Source organism: Triturus cristatus, chromosome 7 (assembly GCF_964204655.1).
Source record: "Triturus cristatus chromosome 7, aTriCri1.1, whole genome shotgun sequence".
NCBI lineage: Eukaryota > Metazoa > Chordata > Amphibia > Caudata > Salamandridae > Triturus > Triturus cristatus.
In genome coordinates, this window is record NC_140590.1 from 303,078,487 (window position 1) to 303,104,982 (window position 26,496).

Consider the following 26,496-nt stretch of genomic DNA (forward strand, 5'->3'; position numbering starts at 1 on the left):
TCACTCGGTCACACCTACCCATTTTTTTGTGTTTGGCAGTCTAGAGGGAATGCAGGAAGCCAACTGTCACCCATTTCAGACATGTATTTCAGAGACAGGCAGAAGGCACAAAATGGTTTAAATAAGGAAATGCCAACTTTCTAACAGTTGCAAAAAGAACAATTGATGGACAAAATACAGAACAATGTCATACATTCACCCCAGTACAGAGATCTGGGCCTAAATCCATATTTTTTTTGCTCACCATGCCATTCCAGTTTGGACCCAGCCATATGTAAATCAGTCTTGACCCTGTGCCCAATGGGCACAGTCCATCCCCAACTGCCACACCAGGTCCTCCCTGGACTTGAAACAAGCATCCTAAGACCGGTTTCGGGCTTTCAGCCCTCATCAGCCAGGATAACTTGACTCCAGTGGCATGGAGGACTGGTTTCTTTGGACTGGAAACAAGCATCCTAGGACTGGTTTCAAAATGCAGCACACATAGAAAAGGAAAAAAAATGAGGAGAAATTAAAACTTTTCTCCTCGTTTCGAATCCCTAACGCCACCCCTGGGGTGGCGTTAGTTTCTGACGGTTTCTCAGGTTTACGATTTCTCGTAAATTTGGAAACGCTTCAGATTCCATGGGTGTTGCGTGGGAACACCCACAGCAACAGCCATGGAACACCCCTTCCAGCCAGTGTTGTGTGTGAAAGAAGCACATATTTACAAAGCTTTACGAGGCCCTGTAAATATGCCGTGGCACATTGCTCTACCGGATCGTCAAAAGAGTGAAGTTCTGGCAAATGGTCCGCAGGGGTCTCATAAATGAGGCCCTGGGGGGCTTATTTACAAGCCCCTTGCACCGCCGGTGCGTCTCTTTTTCCCATATTAAAAGTGATGCACTGATAGCGCAGGGGGCTTGTAAATAAGCCCCTCAGGGCCTCATTTATGAGTTTTTGCTGTAGGGCAGCACAGCAGGCCTTCCTGCTGTGCTGCCCTACTGAAAAAGAAAACTGCAGGAATTTGCTATATCTATCAGATACAACACATTCCGGTCCTTTTCCCCTGCTCTGGTGCACAGTGGGCTGCCATGCGCCAACGAAGCACCATTGCACCATCGTGCAAAGGTGCCTGTGTTGCAGGGATGGTTGTTTTTGTGCAGGAAAGTAAACTTTCCTACAAAAAAAAATCACAAAAGGCTTTTTCATTTTTCTATTTTTGCTGCATACATTCTATGTGGGCTGCAAAATGCAACAGACATAGAAAAGGGAAAAACAAGGAGAAATAAAGATAATTCTCCTGGTTGTACCTCCCTTACTCCTCCCCTGGGGATGCACACGTTTTTGGGAGTTGCCTCAGAGTTACGATTTCTCATAAATTTGGGGCAGTGTCAAACAGGCATGGATGTTGCTGGGAACGCCCTCAGCAACACCCATTGCGCACCCCTTTAATGCAGAAAACTGTTAAAGGGAACGGTATTTATGAGGCAGCATTAAGCCAAAAAGAGTGGCTTAGTGCTGCCTGTTAAATATGAAGCAGGCTTCTGCGCCACAGGAGTGTCACAAAAAGTGACGCACCTGCAGCGCAAGGGGATTATAAATAAGCCTCTTTGGCCTCATTTATGAGTTTATGCCCTAGGACAGCGCCACTGGCCTTCCTGCGGCGCTGCCTTATGGCAAAGAAAAGGGCAGAAATGCGCTGTATATGTAAGATATGCCACATTCCTGTCCTTTTTCCCTGTGCTGGTGCACAATGGGCTGCTGTGCGCCAACACAGGTACTTCTGCACCATGGTGCACGGATGCCTGCGTTGCGTGGACGATTATTTTTGTCCAGGAAAAAACAATCGTAAGAGGCTTTCCCTCTTTCTATGTGTGCTGCAAAATGCAGCACAATAGAAAAAGGAAAAATTAGGAGAAATAAAGATATTTCCCCTTGTTGAGCCTCCCTTGTTGTGCCTCCCCTGAGAGCCGTAAGTTTTTGGCGCTACCTCAGACTTATGAATTCTTGTAAATCTGGGGTAGTGTCAAAAAGCCATGGATGGAACCACCCAGCAACACCCATTGCACGCCCCTTTAAAGCAGAAAACTGTGTTGAAGGGAACGATATTTACGAGGCAGCATTAAGCCAAAAACAGTGGCTTTGTGCTGCCTCGTAAATATGGAGCAGGCTCCTGCACCACCGAACGTCCCAAAAAGTGTTGAAGCCAAGCCTCAGACGTTATTAAAATGAGTTCTAATAAAATGGTAACTGTAACACTGACCAGTTGCAGTAGTTAGTTAGAATAGAAACGTGGTCAGTAAATGTTAGATACAAAGGGGCAGATTTACAAGCCCCTTGCGCCACTTTTGCGTCACTTTGCCCATGTTAAAAGTGACGCAAAAGTGGCACAAGGGACTTGTAAATCAGCCCCAAAGAACGCTTTTTATTATTATTAAGGTATGATAATTGGTTAACCAGGCAGCAAACTGAAAGAGGTCAGGGAAAGTCTCCCCCGTATGTGTGTTCACATATGACAAAAATGACGTGCCACGGGCTCGTGGGCTCCATCGGCACGGTGCCGCCTATCTTCACATTTTGTTAAATTTACACAGAGCACACAAACTATCCACGTTGCGCAACAGGAAGACAGGTGGCACCCCATTGGCGGTGCTCGCGTTGCAACAAAGTAGGCTGTGAGTAGATGTGCTTGAGCCAAGAGCTGCTTCTTGCCTGACGTAATAGCTCAGACCTGCCAGTAAATGTCCTTACTAATTGGGGAGGGCAGGAGAGGGTAGGTGATTTCGTCACTGTTTCTGGTTAGGAGACCACGTACGTCCCTGGTTGCCCGAGGGGAAATGGAGTTGTCAGGCTTCACCGGCCGGGCAATCATTGTCAGACACGGTGCACCTGTATGTTAATTCAAACGTATTTGTACAGTGCCTCCCCATGGTTTGTGTGGTCCCGAGGCGCTTTAGGAATCTAAGCGTTCTTTACAGTTCTAGGATTCTCGTTGATGAGAGTCAAATTAGTCTGTTGGCGGTGTGCTTTCCATTGTTTAGATGTGAGTCGCATGGAATAATGTTTGGCAAGGTTTGAGTAGACAACGTCATTTTGTTTCAGACTTAGTAACGCGCACATTCGCTCTAGTAAGTATCGTGCGCTACCTAAATCTAGGTACTATTAATGTCTCAAATTCTGCGAGGCTCTATTTGGGGTTGAGAGTACCACGCGCGCTTCTCCCTCACGCATCGAAGGCGGCAGCAGGAAATCCTCGGATTGGACCCCAGTGGCTCCTACTCTATTAATGCCAAGACCTCCCACCCCCTTCCCATCCTCTCTGATTTAAGGAGCTGTATGGCACGGCTCAAGAATTTGGCATTGGGCCCTGGAGAGAGGGTGGGGAGGGTCAGGTGGCCTATGTCAGTCTCTCCCTGGGGACATGGGCAAGTCTTTAAAGAGGCCGGGGGGCTCTGGAGTGGCGAGTGTGTGCCTGGACCCGGGAGAGGGCATCGTCCCCGACCATGCCTGAGCCAACGACAGTCGGTAGGACTCTACTGTGCATGGGGGTGTGATGTGGAGGCTGGGGGGGCGAGAGCTGGGACGGGCTCCGGAGCAGCGGTGCACCGCGTACCACAAGAACCAAACTCTTCGTCGAGAGAGAACGTCTGCTGGTTTTTATGTAAATCGCAAATAGACAACTCAATTGCCTCTAGGCGCTTTGTGAATTTAGGCTGTGGATTTTAATTTGGTGAAATAACCCAACTGAGAGGAGTCTGGTCTCTGGAGTCTAGAACTCAGATGGAGTGCGAGTGTGCCCTCAGAGTGCCCGTGGCTGTGGGCCACCATCGTAGCGCACAAAAGCGCTAAAAGGGTGGAATGTGAGCTTGGGCACATTGACAACTCCACCCTTGTCTCCTCGGCTCAGTGATAACAATGGAATGTGATGGGGGATTTGTCTCCAACTGTGGTTGACTCTAGGGCGTCGCGACTGGTGCCACGGCACCGAATGCTGACTTCAGGGGGCGCCCTGTTTGCAAGTTTAGTTTGGTTTTAAAAACACCTGCTGCTTGTACATTGCTTCCAGCAATTTCGAGGCAACAATAAATATGTCAAGATAACTCCAGTAATTAATGTTCCTTATGGAGAGAGATCGAAGTTTTGTCTAGTTTAGGTTTTAACTGATCATAAAGTAGCACAGAGGGTTAATATGCCTGCTGCAAAGAACGTGTACAATGCAGATCACAAAGTGCATACACGGTAATTAGGTCAATGGGTTACTGCTTTGAGACTTCCTTTTGTTACTTGCAGTTTTTAAGTTCAAATCCTAATACAGAACAGTGAATTATTTATTAACACCATCAAAGAACTGCATGGCACACTGCAAAGAATAGACTTGAACATAGATGAATGCGCAAAAAGGGTTCATTTGGGTAAAATCATTTCTTATTATTGAAGAGATCTCCCAACTATGGCGTTCCATGTCCAATTCTGAGTTTGTGCTTCTCCAGAAGCCCTCAAACTACACTGCCTACTGGTATGGATGACAGGCGGCTCCTGGGGGAGTGACAGTTCGCGCTTTATAAATTCCACATTTCATTTCATTTCACTCCCACACCTTGTAGTCTTCTGGCTTATGTAAAGTTTCCTATACACTGAGTTACACATGTATGATTGATTGTCTATGTGTAATGTTTCTGTGATGCAAATTGGTCTGACGCCCTACATTGGTATGAGTGGCGATATATATCTAATTAGAGAGAGTGGTTATGGAGACTTGAGGGGCACTGTTAAAAGGTGGTGGTGAGGGAATCCGTGGTGGAGGGGGTCATTGGGGGGTGCACAACTAACATTGTTGCACCGGGCGCCACCACTGCTAACGTCGGCCCTTTGTGGTCTAGAGAGAGAAGAGAAATGGATATACAAAATAAGGAGACAATGGGGGCACCCATGCTGCAAATGTGTGTGTGAGGATCGGGTATCAATCGTGGTGGGGTGACTCAACCTTTCAACCTTCTCGGGTTGATAAAAAGAGCGCCATTAAATGGAGTGACTGAGTGTCACATCTCCATACAGGCTGTAGTGTGTGAGGGCTGCTGGGGTGGGTGCAGGTGACCGGCATATGGACATTTGTACTGACTCACCATGACATTTCTCATATTTCATGAGTGAACTGTGATGGAAATGAGGAAAGACTGTGAGAACCGAGAGGGAGAAGTATTAATACTTGCACTGCATATCACAAGTGCCAGCTTTTTTTTGGACAGCAGATCCTAGAAGAAGAGTAAAACTTGTAATTTAACACTGTTGGAACAGTCCCAGCACTTCCTGGAAGGCGCTTAGGAGCTCGGTATGATCTCATATAAAAACTGCAGACCAGTTTATAGGGCAGTGAAGTCGGCTTTTAGCAGACAGTAAGACGTGCATTGGAACAGGAGAGGCACTACTCAACAGGCGCACCACTGATTGAGGCTATGGTGCTACTTTCTAGCACGAGAGTGAGGCTATGGTGGTACTTTCTAGCACGAGAGTGAGGCTATGGTGGTACTTTCTAGCACGAGAGTGAGGCTATGGTGGCACTTTCTAGTACAAGAGTGAGACTGGTGGCACTTTCTAGTACAAGAGTGAGGCTATGGCGGCACTTTCTATAACGAGAGTGAGGCTATGGTGGTACTTTCTAGCACGAGAGTGAGGCTATGGTGGCACTTTCTAGCACGAGAGTGAGGCTATGGTGGCACTTTCTAGCACGAGAGTGAGGCTATGGTGGCACTTTCTAGTACAAGAGTTAGGCTATGGCGGCACTTTCTATAACGAGAGTGAGGCTATGGTGGTACTTTCTAGCACGAGAGTGAGGCTATGGTGGTACTTTCTAACACGAGAGTGAGGCTATGGTGGCACTTTCTAGTACAAGAGTGAGACTATGGTGGCACTTTCTAGTACAAGAGTGAGGCTATGGCGGCACTTTCTATAACGAGAGTGATGCTATGGTGGCATTTCTAGCACAAGAGTGAGACTGTTGTGGCACTTTGTAGCACGAGAGTGAGGCTATGGTGGCACTTTCTAGCACGAGAATGAGGGTATGGCAGCACTTTCTAGCACAAGAGTGAGGCTACTTTCTAGTACGAGAGTAAGGCTATGGCGGCACTTCCTAGCACAAGAGTGAAGCTGTGCTGGTACTTTATAGCACAAGACTGAGGCTATGGTGGCACTTTCTAACACAAGAGTGACGCTATGGTGGCACTTTCTAGCACGAGAGTGATGCTATGGTGGCACTTTCTAGCACGAGAGTGAGACTATGGTGGCACTTTCTAGCACAAGAGTGAGGCTATGGTGGAACTTTTTAGCACAAGAGTGACACTATGGTGGCACTTTCTAGCACAAGAGTGAGACTATGGTGGCACTTTATAGCACGAGAGTGAGACTATGGTGGCACTTTCTAGCGCAAGAGTGAGACTGTGGTGATACTTTCTAAGACGAGAGTGAGGCTATGGTGGCACTTTCTAGCACAAGAGTGAAACTATGGTGGCACTTTCCTAGCATGAGAGTGAGACTATGGTAGCACTTTCTAGCACAAGAGTGAGACTGTGGTGACACTTCCTAGCACTAGAGTGAGACTTGTGGCACTTTCTAGCTCGAGAGTGAGACTATGGTGGCACTTTCTAACACAGGAGTGAGACTATGGTGGCACTTTCTTGCACACGAGTGAGACTTTGGTGGCGCTTATTAGCACAAGAGTGGGACGTTTATTAGGACTATACTGGCACTTCTTAGCAGAAATGTTAGACTTTTGATGGGCTCAACCTTTCAGTTTGCACATAAAGCGCTCATGAGTTCTAGAACTCTGACAGGTGCATACATGTCTGTTGGTCTGTGTGCATTAGTGACTTCATAGCCGGGACCCCGTGATCATGGCCGCAAGTATGTTTGCTAATTTGCACGTGTAGTTGTATATAGGTGTATTGGCCTGTCTGTACATGTAAGCCTCTAGGACTGTTTCTCTAACTGCATATCTGCATGTATGTGTGACCTCTGCGTACATACCTGCGTACATACCTGCTCTATTACCAGGGCTTTAAGTGGGATGAAAAAACTGGGGGGACTCTCAAGGGGTGTGGCCAATGTAATTAAGGGCGTGGCTTAAAACACATACCTAAAAAATGTGTGCTTAGCATGGTGTGCCGCCCGACTGGTATTTTGCTGTTTCTGTCATTGCATCCAGATATATGATACAACAAGTAACATCATACCTACAGTCAGGACTATTGGCTTTGTCAATGATTGTTAGTTGCATAAGAAAAAAAAGCAGCAACTGTGGCTTGTATATAATACTGAAAAAGCTTCCACACAAAGCCCTGGTGACACCGCAACAATGTTGCTGCTCCTGAGTTCCAAAAAGAGAAGAGAAATCCAGAGAGAAAATGACTCTCTTTAAAGGATTTCCCTTCCCCTATAACGCTCGAAAAAAAGACGGACCTCCTGTGCCAGGGCACAAAATAGAGCCCGATAGAGACCCGTTTCGAGGTCTCCTTAAAAAAACTGCCTGTGCTCAGACCCGGTGAGACCCGGCCCACTTAAAGCCCTGTCTATTACGCATGTCTTTGTGCAGGCAGTCTGCAAAAGCTTTACCAGTGCTTGTTTAATGTTGCGCTTGTTTAATGCTACACACAAGCGAGTGAGCTCAGGTTGAACTGTCTTCTGATGGTTCTTCCATCGCGAAGCTCGAGAGGCGAGCTTTTACCGCACTACACAAGTATTTAAAGGTCAGAAGGAGCGGCTTCGGATTTATGACCCCCTCTCACTTTAGCAAAGCTCCCTGAACTTTGCCACATAGAGTCACTCGATAGGCATAATATTATCCCACTTACATGCCACTGACTGCCCTGGCCTGGCCTTTCTGCTTCTGCCTTGGTCTGATAACTCTGTCAGACCCGGAGGAGAGATTACCATATACTGTGGTGAGAAGACCTTAGTGAGCCTTCAGCACGAGGGTCACCACAGAGAGAGACCCGTGTGCATATTGTACACGTGCCCTGAGCTCCCTGTCCCAAGCGTGTTCCAATGCACTGGTGTAGTCTGAACTCAGTATCAGACCAAGGGGCATATTCACAAGGGTTTATCACCACCAGAACGTCACTGTTTTGATGTTCTTGTGGCGATAACCCCTTCGGCTTATCTACAAGGTGGCCTTGTAAATACAACCCCTTTCATGCAGTACTTAGCGTGAAAGGGGTGGGCGATGGGTGTTGCAGTGGGCTTTCCGCTGCAACACCCATTGCTTTTTGACGCTGGCCCCTATTTACAAGGCTGCCGTAAATATGGAGCAGTGCCAAAAATAAGACCAGGGAAAACCTGTTCTTAAACTGGGGAAGGCTCCTCATTTTTGCTGTTTCTGTGTGCACTGCAGAATAGAAACAGCAAAATGCCATTAATGACTGTTCATGTGCAGGAAGGTGTCCCTTCCTGCACATGAACAATGATTAGAAAATGGCGAGTTGCAACTTCTATGTGTGCTGCATTCTGCAGCATACATGGAAGTTACAAATATGCATTAGTGATTGTTTATGTGCAGCAAGGGACACCTTCCTGCACATGAACAATCATTGCCTGTGTTGGTGCTAGGCTACATTTAGAGCCAGCACTCGGGGAAACACAGGGTTGCGCAGTATTATTGTAAATACGGCGCATCCCTGCGTTTTCAGAATGTTGCAGCGCGGGGTTACCAATTGTGGCATAACACGGCGCTCCACCATTCTGTTGTAAATGTGCCCCGAAGTATGAAACCAGTGCAGTGGTGCATTCTACACTCAGAGCTTGAGCGGCAATAGTGGTACTTATGGTTTCTGCTCAGAGTGGAATACACTGATGCACGACTGAAAGTGCTTGAGTGCAAAAGACATGCGCGGACTAAATGTTCACAATGAGCCTCAGAGACCATAATATGTAAACACACTAGGGCAAGCTCCCTTATTTAGCCCATGGATGCCAAGAGATCCGTGTAAGAAACCATACTCAACCTTTGAGTGTAGGGAACACCGGTGCAGTGCTGTAAGATTAAAGTTCAGCATTTCAGTGGAAAATAAATGAGTACATATTGCAAAGATTCATATTCAGCCTCTGAGTGCCAAATACATCAATGTACTACTGCAAACCTTCACATTAGCCTCATATTACAGACTACACTGGAGCTCTGAAATCAGATGAACTTTCAGCCTTTGACGCTACAATACAGTGCACTAGTGCAAAGGTTCACATTCAGGGGCATATTCATAAAACTGTCACGCAGTGCAGAGCAGCAAGTCACCTTGCTGAGCTGCATGACTGGGGAAGGGCAGGAATGCGCCGTATTTATGTCAATATGGCACATTCCCGCCTTTTCCCGTGTGCTGGTGCCCTATTTGCATGTAGGATTTTTTTTCCCGTTGCATGCAGGATTTTTTTTCTGTTGCTTGCAGGATTTTTGTGTGTAGGAAGGGCATCTTCCTGCACAAAAACATTCCCCTGAGGCATGTTCCTCTTTCTGTGTGTGCTGCTTATTCTGCAGCACACATAGGAAGAGGAAGAAAATGACAAGAAATAGAGCTATTTCTCCTCATTTTGCCTCGCCCGGGGAGGCATTTCTTTTTGGCGCATTCCCAGGTTTACCAATTCTGGTAAATCTGGGAATGCGTCAAAATCATTGGGAGTTGCATAGGAACACCCACGCAACGCCCATGAGCAGAGTCAGGAAACACAGCGATTTGCGCTGCATTGCTTTAGTCAAGATTTATGTAGCCACTCAAGGTAATGCAAAGTAGCCTTGCGTGGCTTCGTAAATCGTACCATGTTGCGTGGTGCAAACACGACAAAAACCTGGTCATAACTCTGCCCCTCAGTCTTTCTATTCAGAATACACCAATGTTTTGGTGACAAATGTACATTATGCTTATGGGTGAATGTGTGTTTTACAAATACAATGGTGCAAAGACTTACATTCTGACTCTGTATGCATAATATACCAATGCACTCGTGCAAGAAACTGCATTTAGCTCCTGTGTGCAGAAGGCTGGGCATGCAGTTGGATTGTCCTGAATGGATTCTCCTACTTCCTACATGCTCACTACCTGTGCAAATGAGTGTGTAGTGCACTTGTACCAACAGCAGCCCAATGAGTCTGTCCCCTCACTGCACAATGAATGAATCAATTATAATTGTTTTCAATTAAGCAGGGGGCTGGAGCCATTTGAATGCCAGGGTCTGCCACTGGGCACCTGCCAGGGGAAAAGGGGGGAGAGGAGAGGATGATAGAGGGTAGTGGAGTAAAATAAGGAGACCAGGTGTAGGGCTGCTTTGAAATGTTTTCCTAGGCCTCCTTTTGATTCCTGCAGCCTCAGGTAACATCAGAACTCTCCTAGGCACTGGAGAGATCGCTACCCTAATCCTTTATCTCTCCGCAGCATTCGACACCGTGTCCCACCACACCCTCCTACACAGTCTCCACCAAATGGGGATCCAAGGAAAAGCCCTCAAATGGGTCTTGTCCTTCCTTTCCGGATGAACCCAAAGCATCCGCCTCTCACCTTTCACCTCGGGAACGCAAAACATATTGCCTCGTCCCACAAGGTTCTTATCTCAGCCTGACCTTTTTCAACACATATCACCTCTAGCCACCCTGGTCAGGTCCCATGATATGAACAGAATCTCCTACACGGACGACACTCAGCTCATCTTCTCACTCTCAACAGACCCGACTAACACCAAATTCTAACTTCCACAGGTGCATGACCAGCGTCGCAAGCTGGATGCAAAGCAGATACCTCAAACTCAACACAAACAAAACAGAAATACTCGGTAACAACTCCCTGTGAGATGACTTCAGGTGGCCAACAGAGCTCGGCTCCACATCCACAAAGCACAGAAGAAACCTCGTAATAATACTCTACAGCAAGCTGTCGACAAGGAAGCAGATAAACTCGGTCTCATCCTCCTGCTTCCTCACCTGCTCAGAAATGTATTCAAATGGCTCCCCTTTGAAGGCAGATGCACTGTCACCCAGGCCTTCATCACCAGCTAAAATATTAGCGATTCCTACAAATTCCTTAATTGCGACTCGCAAATTGCAATTCGCAATTAAGGAATTGCTTCCCATTCAATGGGAATTTCATGCGCAATTTGTGAGTACCAAATAGGTACTCGCAAATTGTGCATGCAATTTTAAGGGTAAAAGGGTGCCAAAAGGACACCCTGATGCACCCCTGAAATTGGCATGTGACCACATGTTGCACACACACACATGCCCCAAGGACATGTATGTGTGCAACATGGAAGTTTGAAAAATGCACTTTTGGGAATTTTTCAAAGTTTTAGCAAATTACCATCAACTTGGAATTGATGGTAATTTGCGATTCTTATTAGCAAAATCGCTATTTTTTTTGAGATAATGCATTGCATTTAAGGAATCGCAATTTGCGATTCCTTAAATGCAATCGCAATTTAAGGAATCTCAAATCTTGTGATTACTTAAATTGCGATTTTTGCATTTGGGATGACGCATCCCAAATGCAAAAATACCGGGCGCAAAGGGGCAGATTCTGTGAATCTGCCCATTTGCGACCGTTTTTTTCGTTGATGCATGTGGCCCTTAGACTAAATGTATCTCAGCAGCAACTTTCCTTCCCTCAGCGCCTGGATACCCTCAGGGGTGAAAAGCAACGCTTAATAAATCTTGATTGATTGATTGTAATAGGACTTGCTGAAAGCGTGCGCTGCCCTGATCTCTATGCATGCTTTTCTGCTCCATTCCTAACCTGCATCCCTGGATCTTTTTACCCTTTCATCCTCTGCTTGTTCTTTTTCCTTCTTTCACTACTTAAGGTCTTCTACCTACATCTATACTCCAAACATTGAAATGCAGGGCTTTGCCTACAATGCCAGATAATGTATGCACCCAAGTGGTAAAAGACCACGTAATGTGTGAATGTGTGCTAACCAAATTAGAGTTTTATAATTCAACATAACATAATGAATGTCTGGCGCAATGTCCTGGTGACACAAATCTTTCCAATGAAGGGCCATATTTACAAATCCTATGTTCCAATGCAAACCTTGCCAAAACGTTTTTGGTTGGATTTACTTCCCAGCACAAAACTTGTATTGCGCTAGAAAGCTGCCTAGAAGTAAAGCAAAGAGGCGCAAAGCACTTTGCGATGCTTTGCATTCCTCTGCACTAGAGGGTGTCCCATGGGTGGGACATATGCGTTCCCACGCTACCACCCATGGTAGAGTTTTGAGACAACCCGGCGATACAGCGCACGCAATGTAATTTGTTTTATTTATTTATTTGCTTAACTCCAGTTGCGCCATATGCCGGAGTTTACTACCCCGCACCCTGACCCTCCCCCGCCCAACCGCACCGCAGCACTCCCTCGGCGAGCTGCCACTGGAGGACACCAGGATGCTCAAAACAGTGCACGGCGCAGAGAAGGACCTCGCACAAGGCGCGTGGTACGATGCTGAAGTTCTAGAAGGAGTGAAATGACGGAGAGAAGGGAGGGACAGAAAGATGACTGGCGGGAGAGCAAATGAACGAACGACTTGGTGACGAGGAAGGAGAGACATGGAGAAACTGGAAGACGGGAGATATGGAGGGAAACACGAGAGGGTGTGGATGAGGGGCACAAAGTAGACAAAAAAGGAGAGATACATTAAAAAGTAAGGGAAAGGTGGACAAGGAAAAATGTGTAAAGAAGACAGATATGAGACTGAGAAAGGGAAATGGGACATATATAGTAGTCGAACTAAGAAAGGAAAGAGAGAAGGAATGGTAGTGGCAAGGAGGGAATGGTGTGAAAAGCAGGAGTAAGGCATAGAGAGGGCTTGATTCTATCGAGGGTGGGGGCGAAGAACCTGCTGTGAAGCTGCCCACAGTGGCTATCAGTACTATTAAGAGTTCGGCTGACGGCAGTTCTCCAGCCAATGGAAACTCCCCCCTACAGCTGCTGCCCATAGGACACTCAGCTGCCTGGTGTTGGTTCAACTGCCTGATCATCATGCCTGGTGCACTGAGCTCAGTGCAAGAACAGCACTGTTGCTAACATAGAGGGAGGCATTCCTCACTGTTTGAGGGGGAATAGACACAAGGGCACTGAACCTCTGCATTAGAGGGGGCTTTCGATTACCTACATTTGGTGGCAAGAATTCCACAGCTAACAACTGGGGGATGTTCTGCTAGAGGCCACTCCTGCCCACCCAGCAACCCCCAGTGTCCAAGTGGCACCTCCCATCGAGGATTCCGAAACCTAGGTGGAGAAATCACTCCACCGTGGAGTAGAACACTATGGGGGATATTTATAATAAAATGTCAGAGCATGGTGTTACTTCAACATTTGCTCTGACATTTATTTAGTGTAGGGATGCGCTGTATTTACAAAAATATGGCGAACTCCTGCGTTTCCTCTAGTGCTGGCGCTAAAAAAAAAGCTGCAGGGGTGATTGTAATTGTGCAGCAAACGACACTTTCCTGCACATAAACAATCTTTAAAGGCGATTTGCTGTGTCAATAGAAAGAGCAAAATACGAGGAGAAATTCATGATTTCTTCTCATGATTTCTCCTCGTATTGATAACCTAAGATCATGTTTTATCTGGCCTTGTTTTTGGTGCTGGCACATCCTTGTAAATATGGGGCAGAATCAAAAGGCAATGGGTGTTGGGGTGGAATGCCCACTGCAAAACCCATTGCACACCCCCTTCACGCTAAGAGAAGCATGAAAAGGGGCCTTATTTACAAGGTGGCTTTAAACCACGTTAAGTGGTTCAAAGCCACCTTGTAAATAAGGAGAAGGGGATATCGTCAACAAAACTTTGACGATATCCCCTTGAAAATATACCCCTAAATGTACCAGATTTACTTCTGCCATCCTACTAGAGTACTGTAAACGTGTCAGATTTCACACTGTCACCCTGGTGTAGAACTTTAAATATGCCAGGTTTACCCTCGTCATCTTGGAGAACTGTAAGGGGCAGATTTACAAGCCCCTTACGCTGCCGGTACGTCAGTTTTTGTTACGCACTGGCAGCGTATTTGTCTGCCCCATATTTTCAAGGACAGAAAAAGCCACCCTGCGTGGCTTTTCCTGCCCTTGTAAATACAGTCCCTTTACACGCAGCACTTTGCATGAAAGGGGTGTTCCATGGGTGTTGCTGTGGGTGTTCCCACGCAACACCCATGGAACCAGACACATGTCCAGATTTACAAGAAATCTTAAACCTGGAAATGCGTCTGAATGCTAAGCCTACCCAAGGGAGGTGTAGGGATGCGCAACGAGGAGAAATGTATTAATTGCTCCTCGTTTTCTTCCTCTTTCTATGCGTCTTGCATTCTGCAGCACACATAGAACGAGGAAGTGACCTCTAATGATTGTCTATATACAGGAAGGTGAGCCTTCCTGCACATGAACAATCCTTTACATCAATTACATTTTACACGTTCGGTGTGTGCAAATGCAGCACACATAGAAGTTGTAGAACGCTATTTCCGATTGTTTATGTGCAGGAAGGAAACCCTTCCTGCACATAAACAATCACCCCCGTGGTGCCGGCATCCTTGCACCATGGTGCAAGGGTGGCTGCGTTGGCACATAGCAGCAGTTTGTGCGCCAGCGCAGGGAAAGCACAGAAATGCGACATATTGTTGTAAATATGTCACGTCCCTGTGCTTCAAAACTAACGCAGCGCGGCGCAGCAAAATGACTTGCTGCACTGCGCTGTGTTAGTTTATTGTAAATCTACCCCTAAATGTGCCAGATTTTCATCTGCCGACCTGGTGGAGTATTATAAATGTGCAAGATTTCTCTTCCGCCATGGGGGAGATCTGTACATGTGCCAAAAACGTACCACTGCCATCCTGGTGACTATTTTTGCCATATTTCCATCTGCCGCCCTGGTTGAGAATCGTAAATGCGCAAGACTTCCATTTGCTTTCCTGGTGCAGTATTATAAATGTGCAAGATTTCCCTTTCTAAGGAAATTAAAAAAATATTTTTTAAGCGCTCCTAATACCCGAATGTGTCTAGGCGCTAGCCAAAAAGAAAGACAACACGTGTGAAGAATTAAGGATAGCAGGGGGAGTTTACTGGTTAAAAAGCCAGGTTTTTATGCCTTTCTAAAGGCTAATAGATCTGTACTTCTTTTAAGATTGAGGGGCCGAGAATTCCAAAGTCTAGCAGTGCAGACTACAAAGCTTCTACCACCCCAAGATGATCTTTTAAAACTAAGTATCTCTAGATTGTAGGAAGAAGCGGATCGCAAGGATCACTTAATTGTAGGAAGAAGCGGATTGCGGGTTCAAATCATGCAGGGACTTAAATGCAATGCATAATGCTTAAACGTCAATACGCCTCCTAATGGGAAGACAGTGCAACTGCATAAGGGACTGTGACACTGATTTATATTTTGGAATATTCATCAGCATGCTAGCAGCTGCATTTTGGATAATCTGTCATTTTTCCACCATTGGAGAGATCTGCACATGGGCCAAATGTTCCGCTGCCATCCTGGTAGCTAAATTTGCCAGTTTCCATCTGCTGCCCCCGTGGATCACTATAAATGCAACAGAATGAGAGACTCCCCTGTGTCGCCATTGTGAAGAACTGTAATCGTGACAGATTCCTCACTCATACATTAGCAGAGAACAGTAAAGATGCCAGATGTCACCCCTACCCCAGGTTTCTCACTGCCACAAAACTCAAAGGGGCAAATTTCCCATGTTCAACGCAGCACAGCACAGCAATCAAGAGTGGCTGCGTAGCATGAAAGGGGCGTTCATACTTTCCCACTTGCATATGTGCTTTTGGTCAGCACACATGGACGAATACATACATTTGTGGTGCAAAGTCCTGTCTCTAAACATTAGTAGATAAGGCTTTGCCTCAAAACGTTGGGAGGTTGCATGGGAATGTTCATGTACAACCCCGTGATGCAATGTAGCTCAAATCATCATTAAAGGCTACTTTTCAGGCAAAACAGATGTTGGGCTAGAAAGTAAATAGTTTACCATGGCTTTGCGAGTTTCCATCGATTTTTGTGACTGCCCCAGTGCAAAGACTTGATAAATGTGCACCGGAAGGGGCAAAGACCCTCTCCGCCCTGATGGAGTCGCGGAATTTCCCTCAGCCAAGCTCTCGAGCAGCTCTTAGTCCCTACAAAGAGGCTGCAGTGCAGAGAGTCCCTTCACAGTCCCGCGGCTGCTGCTCAGCGTGACGAGGTGATGACGTGACCTCTCACCCCCGTTCAAAGTGTAAATAAACTGAGCATGACAGGTAACCAGCTGCCGTCCGGGGGGTAGGCGGGGGTTGAAAGGTTAGAGACAGGCGGAACTCAAGAGTGACTACAGGCACATCCCGTTGCTAGGCACCAGCAGACAAGCGCCTGTAGCAATATTACTGCCCCCAACCAGTGGTCGAAGTGGGGAAAAAAAAGTAGGGGAACTGTGGGCGGAGAATCACAGGGTGGGAATAACCTGAGGATTGGATCAGTGGGCGGAGTTAGAGGTGTGGCCAGGATTGGCAAAACATCCCAATCTTTAGTATTTGTTTGGCATTTCACTGACTAGTTACAGCTTATTATGTTATATAATACAACCAATGGATACACATGATTATTTAACGATTAATATGAGTTATTGACATTAAAATAAATTTACAAAGTGGGATATGTTTCTAATCACTGAATGTCCCAAATATGCTTAAAAGCCGAAGCACACACCATTTGTTTCCGAGCCATGGAGTTTCTGTCCTCAGCAATATACACAGAGACAATCAATTTTATGTGTGCAAATCACTGTATAGTGAATGTTACAAAAGACAAAGGACTACAAGGTGTATGAGTCGCATGACAACCATATTAGTAGGCAGTATAGTTTAATAGGGATTGATCTGGAGAAACACAAACTCAGAATTTATAACTTAATACCATGTTTGGGGGTTCACTTTAATAATCATTATTGATTTCTATCCAAATGAACACTTTTTGCAACATTAGGATAATCAAAGGCTTAGGGAAAAAACATAAAGCTCTAGTTTATACCTTGCAGTTTGTATGCAGCTCTTAGGTGAAAGTTAATAGCTCACTGTTCTTTGTTAGGATTTTAACTTATAAACTGCAAGTAGCAAAAGGATCTCACTGACAAAATCAGTAACCCACTGACCTATTTTAAATATGTGCAGTTTGTGATGGGCATGGTACGTTTTCTTTGCAGCAGGCACATTAACCCTCTGCGCAATCTTTCCATGAGTCAAAACTTCCACTAGACAAAACTCCGATCTCGCTCTAGGAAGAAGTTTAGTCACCGGAGTTATCATGACATTTATATTTTTGCCGAAAATTGCTGTAGGCCAGGAAGGAGGCAGCAAGTGCTTTGAAAACCACAATATACAACGCCCCCACTCAAAGTCAGCACCCGTTACGGTCACACCGCTCGCACTGCCCTAGAGCCAGCTCTTCTCAGGGGTCCTGTGACCTCAGTGACAGAGTCACTGTTGCTCTAGGGTCTGCTACTTCGTAGGCCTGCCCGCAAGACTGGAGGTGAACTTCAGTATGGATTTTGGTGGGCAAGCCTTCAAGGTGAACCCACACTTGCCAGTGCTAGGGTCCACCTGCTGGTGCTAAGAAACCAGGGCTTTTCCGGTTTTGCGGGCCTTCTAAGGTCTAGCATGGGAATGTGCTCCCTCAGGAGAGTGGTCTGGGGGATTGTTCATGAAGGCTGAACCTGGTTCCCTAGTTCTAAATTTGGCAGCTCGGCCCCCAGTGCTACATCCGCTCCCTCACTGAACACCATTCTGCCCCACTGATAGGAATTTACACTGCCTTCAACTACAATCCAATTTGACCTGCTATAAACAACTGGATGCGACTCTATTCAAATTACGCACTAGGCAAGAGCAATATGCTGCCTAAAGGAAAAAGTAACAACATCCTGGAAAAAGGAAACACTCATAGGGAATGAAAGATTAAATAAAGCATGTGAAATGTAATCTGAAACAAGATGTTGAACTTAACGCTTTTACATTTATGCAGAAATCAACGAGTATTTTTGCCTGAAAACTACAGGGCCCAGAAAGGACCCATTTCAATGTCCACTGCTTATATGCTTACAAAACGTAAGCAGTATGGTTTAAAAAGACCACATTCGTGAACACAAAGCCGCCGTACACATTTTGTTTTCCAATCCACCCATCAACCAGATATTGCAACCAGTGGTCGAAGTGGGGGGAAAAAAGTAGGGGAACTGTGGGCCGAGAATCAGAGGGCGGGAGTAACGCTTAGATTGGGTCAGTGGGTGGAGTCAGAGGTGTGGCAGAAAGAGCAAAATATCCCAATGTTTAGTATTTGTTTCCCATTTCACTAACCGGTTACAGCTTATTATGTTATTTAATTTAACCAATAAATACACATGTTTATTTAAGGTTTAATATGAATTATTGACATTAAAATACACTCACAAAGTGGGATATGTTTCCAATCACAGAATGTCCCAAATATCCTTACAAGTGGAATCACAAGCCATTTCTCTCCCAGCCATGAGGTTTTTGTCATCAGCACTTCTCCTCCCTTTTTCCGCAAGAGCAGTTCAAACATGAATGGCAAAATATCCTAGTTTGCAAATGGTTTCCACATAATTATGGCTCTGCCATATTTGCCACATAATACATCATCTGCTGCATAATCTGGCGATTGAACTAATAAATTGTTTATAGCTCAAACGGATCAAAGGTTACTAAAAAATGTGACTTGTGCTGCTGTGAAGTGGAGGGCCCTTTGTAAAGGTTGACTGGTCACATTTCTCACTGCTGTAGTTGTATGTTCCACTGGTACTAATAAGGAAAAATCTTTGCAGAGTCTGTTAGCATGTGTAAAAATGTCAAAATAACAAAGTATCAGAAAATGTACAGTACCACTAATACCAGTGTAGGATGTCAGAGCACTTTCATCATACATATTACACAGAGACAATCATTCATACGTGTGTGAATCACTTTATAGGAAATGGTATATAAGGCAAAGGACTACAAGGTGTAGGAGTCACATGACAACCATACTAGTAGGCAGCATAGTTTAATAGTGATTGGTCTGGAGAAACAAAAACTCAGAATTCAAAACATAATACCATGGTTGGTCGTTCTCTTTAATAATCAGAATTGATTTCTACCCAAATGAACCCTTTTTTGCAACATTAGGATAATCAAAGACTGGGGAAAAAACCATAACGCTCTAATTTATACCTTGCAGTTTTCATGCAGCTCTTACACGACATTTAATAGCTCACGGTTCTATTTTAGGATTTTAACTTATTAACTGCAAGTAAGAATAGGGTCTCTCTGACAAAGCAGCAACCCACTGACCTATTTACATTATGTGCTATTTGTGATCTGAATGGTACATGTTCTTAGCAGCAGGCACATTAACCCTCTGCGGTTCCTTTTTATGAGTCAAAACTTCCACTAGACAAAACACCATCTCTCTCTACTAAGAACATTAATCACTGGAGTTATCATGACATTTTTATTGTTGCCGAAAATTGTTGGAGGCCAGGAAGGAGGCAGCAAGTGCTTTAAAAACCATAATATACTTATAAACAGAACGCCCCCACCCAAAATCAGGGCCCGGTGCGGTCGCACTGCCCTAGAGCCACCCTGCTCCAGGGTCCTGTGACCTCAGTGACAGAGTCACTGTCACTCTAGGTTGTGCTGCTTCATAGGCATGCCCCCGAGACTGGAGGTGAACTTCTTGGATCATGGTGGACAGGCCTAGAAGGTTAACCCTCACTTGCCACCGCCAGGGTTCACCTGCTGGTGCTAAGACACCAGGGCTTCTAAGGTCTTGCAGGCCTTCTAAGGTCTAGCATGGGAATGTGCTCCCTCAGGAGAGTGGTCTGGGAGACTGGTCATAAAGGCTGAACCTGGTTTCCCAGTTCCAAATTCAGTAGCTCTGATGATAGCGTCACATCCTCTCCCGCACTGAACGCCATACTGCCCCACTGAGAGAAACTTGTACTGCACTGACCCGCTATAAACACCTGGATGTGACTCAATTCAAATTATGCAATAGACAAGAGCAATATGCTGCCTAAATAAAATAACAACATCCTAGAAAAAGCAAACACTCATAGGCAATGCAGGATTAAGTTAAGTATGTGAAATGTTAGCAGGAACAACATGGTTACCTTTTTCCTTTTACACTCATTATTCAGAAATTAGTGAATGCTTTTGCCTAAAAAGTTAAGGCAATGAATGACTAAAGGACCAGGAAAGGACCCGTTTCAGTGTCCATTTTTTATATCCTTACAAAACATAAGCAGTGTGGTTTAAAAAGACCACATTTGTGAACACACAGCCGCTGTACACATTTTTTTCCAATTCACACATCAAGCAAGTATTTCAGTACCTCCAGGAAAGGTGCACTTTCCCACTAAGGGAAAACAATGTTGTTCAAAGAGAAGAGAAAACAAAAGTAGCGCTTCTCTGGCACACACTGTAAAGTGTCGCTAATGTGTTTAAGTGTGAAAAAATCAACGTGGCCACCTTGCAACCACTCTGTCTTGCTTTAGTTAGTTGGGGGCTTATCAACAACAACCGGCGATAATTATCTCTAAGCGCACTTAGCACTAGGATAATTATCGCCGGCTAGCGTGAATTTTTATCACTGAGATAGCGTGCTATTAGCAACGCTTATCTCAATAGCGATAAAAATCCTCACGCTAACAGGCTAACGTGAGATTATCACTGGAAACCCAGCGATAATCTCCCGTTACCTTGTTGATAGGGACAGGCAACCTTAGCCATGATATCCTCCTTCCATAGGATATCATGGCTAAGTCAGAAAAATACCAGACGTAAAAAAGCAGCGTTAACCGCGGTTAGCGCTGCTTTTTTTGTCTCTAAAAGGGTTAGCGATATTCTTGATAATAGGAGAAATGTCGCTTAGCGACATTTCTCCTATTATTTTACTCTGGAACGCCCCCTTTGCATCTCATTAGAGATGCAAGGGGAAGCGTAGAGTAAATGGGTGCTAACATGCGAATTTGCATGTTAGCACCCTGTTGTTGATAGGGCGCTAGTTTTATCTCTCCTTTTTTGGCTTTTAAAGCCAAAAAAGCAGAGATAAAGCCCTTGTTGATATGCCCCTTAGTTGCTTATTTTTCATATTCGGACTGTTTTATTTCCCTCCCCCCGAGGCTGCACATAGAAATTGAAAAATGTCAGTAAAAGACAGCAAAACTGTTTTTCTTTTTTAGATCCATTTCACAGGGGAGCAAATAAACCAAAGAGAAGGTAATACCTGTTTCTTGAAGTCTCGGTTTTCACTAAATGAGGAGCGAGAAGAAAGAGAGGGAAGAGGGGGAACAAACAGAGGGGCGGGCAGCTGCCAGCAGCAGGAGAACTGGACACTGTTCTCGTCTTCTCAGGGCACGACGCACGAAGTAAAAGACAGAGTGCAAAGTGGTTGCTGCTTAATACCAACATCCAGCACATGTTATGAGCTTTCAGTTTAGTGGCAGCTGAGGAGCAGGAATCAAGCGATTGTCACAGGATCACACACTGCGCTCAAGTGGGTGGGTGGGCCGGGTTCAGCGCTCGTGCACATGAGCACAAGACCGAGGAGAGGTACAGACTCCGGTAACCCAGGACAGGCCCCGAGACGCACAGACTGACAGACGCAAAGTTTGCCCTTTCGGTGCTGCTGTCATGAGGTGTCATTGATACCCCTCGACAGGTGGGAGCAGTCAGGCGAAGGGGTTCACGGAGAATGCTCCCAGAGCACGAAGTTATTGATGGGCCCGTTTTTACGACAGGCCTAAAATAAGATTTAGAAGGTACCGAGCGCGCGCTGCCTCAGAAGGTTCTGGCCTTGACCCCTCAGGCTTGCACTTGGGAATTCCCGGGAGGGAGACATCAGAGGAGGTGTTTGCCTCGCGCCAGGGGTCGGAGGTTCAGAATTCCTTGGCAGAGGACCCCTCTGAGGAGGTGCGAGGGCGAGGCCTGCACCGCGAGCCTTAGACTGCAAAGACTTCAGACTGCACATGGCATGGCTCTGCTGTACAGCGATCACACTGTGCAGAACACAGGGCCGCAGACACATCTTTAAGTGGATACAAGTTTCTTTTACTTGAGACAGTAAACCACTTATAATCTACCTCATTGGCGTTTTGTCATACAGACTAATAATGCCCCTACAGCAAAGTAATACATACATCTATATCCAGAAAAGGGCATGATGGGTTAACTGCTCGCCACTGACAGTTGCTGTGAACTCCATGTCACCAGTTTGAATCCTGGCAAGGCCATCTCGTACTCATCAAAGTTGAAATTATAATTAAAAAGAATAACAATGGTACCTTTTTATATTGCTTAGAAAAGGAAGAAGTGTAAAGCGCTACTTAAAAACCAGGTTAATGTTATTCTTTTCAGATGTCCTGTGCCCATGGGCGTTGCCTAGATATCACACTGCACAGAACATCTTCTGCACTCTTTAGCCATTCATAAATATACATGTCTGTGGTATACAGGAATGTTGTTATAGATCATGGGTGCATAGCTGGAGATGGCCTGTTGCCTTGTTTTTTCTGTTCTTACTCTTCTCTGCCTCAAGTCTGATGGTGCCCTAGTTATGGCGGTGCCACCAGAGATGGTAAGCTTTTCAGCCAGATAGGCAGAGTGCTGTTTGTAAGGGCGCTGCAGATGATTCCACTGGTTTTGAAGATAGTGCGGGCCAGCAAAGGGAGCCAGTGGATTCCTACCACTGCACGGGACATTGTCCATGCTCCTAGGCATTGTAGAGGTGCCACACTGGCCAGAACCACTCTCACACTCATAGTGCTCTGAAGAACAGCTCCTGGGTTCCAGGCCACTGCGATAATATCACACTGCCAATGTCATCTCATGTGCTCATGGAATTTACCTCAGATTAACACTGTTCGGAACATTCCCTGTGATCAGGATTTTGCACAGATGTCACACTGCACAGGACATCTCGCATTCCGTGTTGCTGCTTGGATATCACACTGGTCAAAAGATCTGGGCACCTGGAACTTGCATAGTTATCACACTGAACTGAACATACCCTGCATTTCTGGCCCCTTTGTTGATATTACCCTGCACAGATTACCCCCTGTGCAACAGGGCCTTCACAGACTATATCCTGGGCTTCACAGATGCATCACACTCCACAGATCATCTCCTGAACTCCCGGTCCTTATACATGTATGACATAAAACTGATAATTTCCTGAGCCTTACAAATGTATCACACTTCACAGATCATCTCCTGAGCTTTACATATGTATCACACTTCACAGATCATCTCCTGAACTCCCGGGCCTTATACATGTATGACACTATACAGATCATTTCCCGAACCTTACAAAGGCATCACACTTCACAGATCATCTCCTGAACTCCTGGGCTTTACAAATGTATCACACTTCACAGACCATCTCCTGAGCTCCTGAGCCTTACAAATGTATCACCCTTCACAGATCATCTCCTGAGCCTTACAAATGCATCACACTTCACCGATCATTTCCTGAGCTCCTGGGCCTTACACGTTATTCACACTTCACAGATCATCTCCTGAGCCCCTGGGCCTTAAACAAGTATCACACTTCACAGATCATCTCCTGAGCCTTACAAATGCATCACACTTCACAGATCATCTCCTGAGCTCCTGGGCCTTACATGTTAATCACACTTCACAGATATTCTCCTGAGCCCCTGGGCCTTATACAGGTATCACACTTCACAGATCATCTCCTGAGCCTTACAAATGTATCACCCTTCACAGATCATCTCCTGAGCCTTACAAATGCATCACACTTCACCGATCATTTCCTGAGCTCCTGGGCCTTACACGTTATTCACACTTCACAGATCATCTCCTGAGCCCCTGGGCCTTACACAGGTATCACACTTCACAGATCATCTCCTGAGCCTTACAAATGCATCACACTTCACAGATCATCTCCTGAGCTCCTGGGCCTTACATGTTAATCACACTTCACAGATATTCTCCTGAGCCCCTGGGCCTTATACAGGTATCACACTTCACAGATCATCTCCTGAGCCTTACAAATGTATCACCCTTCACAGATCATCTCCTGAGCCTTACAAATGCATCACACTTCACAGATCATCTCCTGAGCTCCTGGCCTTACATGTTAATCACACTTCACAGATCATCTCCTGAGCCCCTGGGCCTTACACAGGTATCACACTTCACAGATCATCTCCTGAGCTTCTGGGCCTCGCATATGTATTTAACTTCACGGATCATCTCGTTGGCCTTACACATGTATCACATTTCACAGCTCATCTTTTGAGCCTTACAAATGAATCACACTTCATAGGTCATCTCCTGAGCTCCAGGGTTTTACAAATGTATCGCACTTCACAGATCATCTCTCGAGCACCTGGGCCTTACAAATGTATCATGCTTCACAGATCATCTCTTGAGATCTTGGCCTTAAAATGCAGCACACTTCACTGATCATCTCCTGAGCTCCTGGGCCATATGAATGTATCACGCGTCACAGATCATCCCCTGAGCTCCCAGGTCATACAAATGTATCACACTTTACAAATCATCTCCTGGCCCTAACAAATGCATCACACTTAATATATTATCTCCTGAGCTCCCTGGCCGTACAAATGTATCATGCTTCAAAGAAAATCTCCTGAGCTCCCAAACCTTATAAATGTATCGTGCTTCAAAGATAATCTCCTGAGCTCCCAGACCTTATAAATGTATCATACTTCAAAGATTATCTCCTGAGCTCTCAGACCTTATAAATGTATCATGCTTCAAAGATCATCTCCTGAGCTCCCAGGCCTTAACAAATGTGTCACGCTTCACAGATCATCTGATAAGATCTAGGCTTTAGAAATGCATCACATTTTGCAGATCATCTACTGAGCTCCAGGGCCTTACACATGTGTCACACTTCACAGATCATCTCCTTAGATCTGGGCCTTAGAAATGCATCACACTTCACAAATCATCTACTGAGCTCCCAGGCCTTACAAACGTGTCACACTTCACAGATCATCTACTGAGCTCCAGTCCCTTACAAATGTGTTACACTTCAAAGATCATCTACTGAGCTACAGGGTCTTACAAATGTGTCATACTTCACAAATCATCTCCTGAGCTCCCAGGCCTTACAAATGTGTCACACTTCACAGATCATCTACTGAGCTCCAGGGCCTTACAAATGTGTCACACTTCACAGATCCTCTCCTGAGATCTGAGCCTTAGAAATGCATCACACTTCACAAATCATCTCCTGAGCTCCCTGGCGGTACAAATGTATCACGCTTCAAAGATCATCTCCTGAGCTCCCAGACCTTATAAATGTATCATGCCTCACAGATCATCCCCTGAGCTCCCAGGTCATGCAAATGTATGACACTTTACAAATCATCTCCTGGCCCTAACAAATGCATCACACTTAATATATCATCTCCTGAGCTCCCTGGCGGTACAAATGTATCATGCATCAAAGATTATCTCCTGAGCTCCCAGACCTTATAAATGTATCATGCCTCAAAGATCATCTCCTGAGCTCCCAGGCCTTACAAATGTGTCACACTTCACAGATCATCTCCTGAGATCTTGGCCTTAGAAATGCATCACACTTCACAAATCATCTCCTGAGCTCCCTGGCGGTACAAATCTATCATGCTTCAAAGATAATCTCCTGAGCTCCCAGACCTTATAAATGTATCATGCTTAAAAATCATCTCCTGAGCTCCCTGGCCTTAACAATAGTGTCACGCTTCACAGATCATCTGATAAGATCTAGGCTTTAGAAATGCATCACATTTTGCAGATCATCTACTGAGCTCCAGGGCCTTACACATGTATCACACTTCACAGATCATCTCCTTAGATCTGGGCCTTAGAAATGCATCACACTTCACAAATCATCTCCTGAGCTCCCAGGCCTTACAAACGTGTCAGACTTCACAGATCATCTACTGAGCTCCAGGGCCTTACAAATGTGTCACACTTCATAGATCATCTCCTGAGATCTGGGGCTTAGAAATGCATCACACTTCACAGATCATCTCCTGAGCTCCCAGGCCTTAACAAATGCATTACATTTCACATATCATCTCCTGAGCCCCTGGGCCTTACAAACGTATCACACTTCACAGATCATCTCCTTAGATCTTGGCCTTAGAAATGCATCACAATTCACAGATCATCTCCTGAGCTCCCAGGCCTTACAAATGTATCACACTTCACAGACCATCTCCTGAGCCCCTGAGCCTTACAAATGTATCATAACATAACACTCTGATGCTCTTGGGCCTTGCAGAAGCATCAATCTTCACACTGCACAGAATATCACCTTGACCTTGCAGAAGCCTCACATTGCACGGAACCTCTCATGTGATCCTGGGCTTTACAAATGCATCATGCTTTGCATAATATCCCATGTGCTGCTGGGCAGTGCTTAATTTGCAGACAAATAATAATAATAGGTGCCAGGGCACCTGTCAGGA

At 45.6% G+C, this 26,496-nt stretch overlaps 1 protein-coding gene across 2 annotated transcripts in view; it reads left to right on the plus strand.

Moving 5' to 3' along the window:
* Positions 1–3,444: 3,444 nt before the first annotated feature.
* Positions 3,445–26,496, plus strand: part of MYBPC2 (myosin binding protein C2) — a 256,681-nt gene continuing 233,629 nt past the window's right edge. For both annotated transcript variants that reach the window (XM_085616340.1, XM_085616341.1), the window contains exon 1: positions 3,445–3,507. In XM_085616340.1, coding sequence (XP_085472466.1) covers positions 3,486–3,507 — 22 coding nt within the window. In that variant the 5' untranslated portion in view covers positions 3,445–3,485. The remainder of the gene's footprint in view (positions 3,508–26,496) is intronic.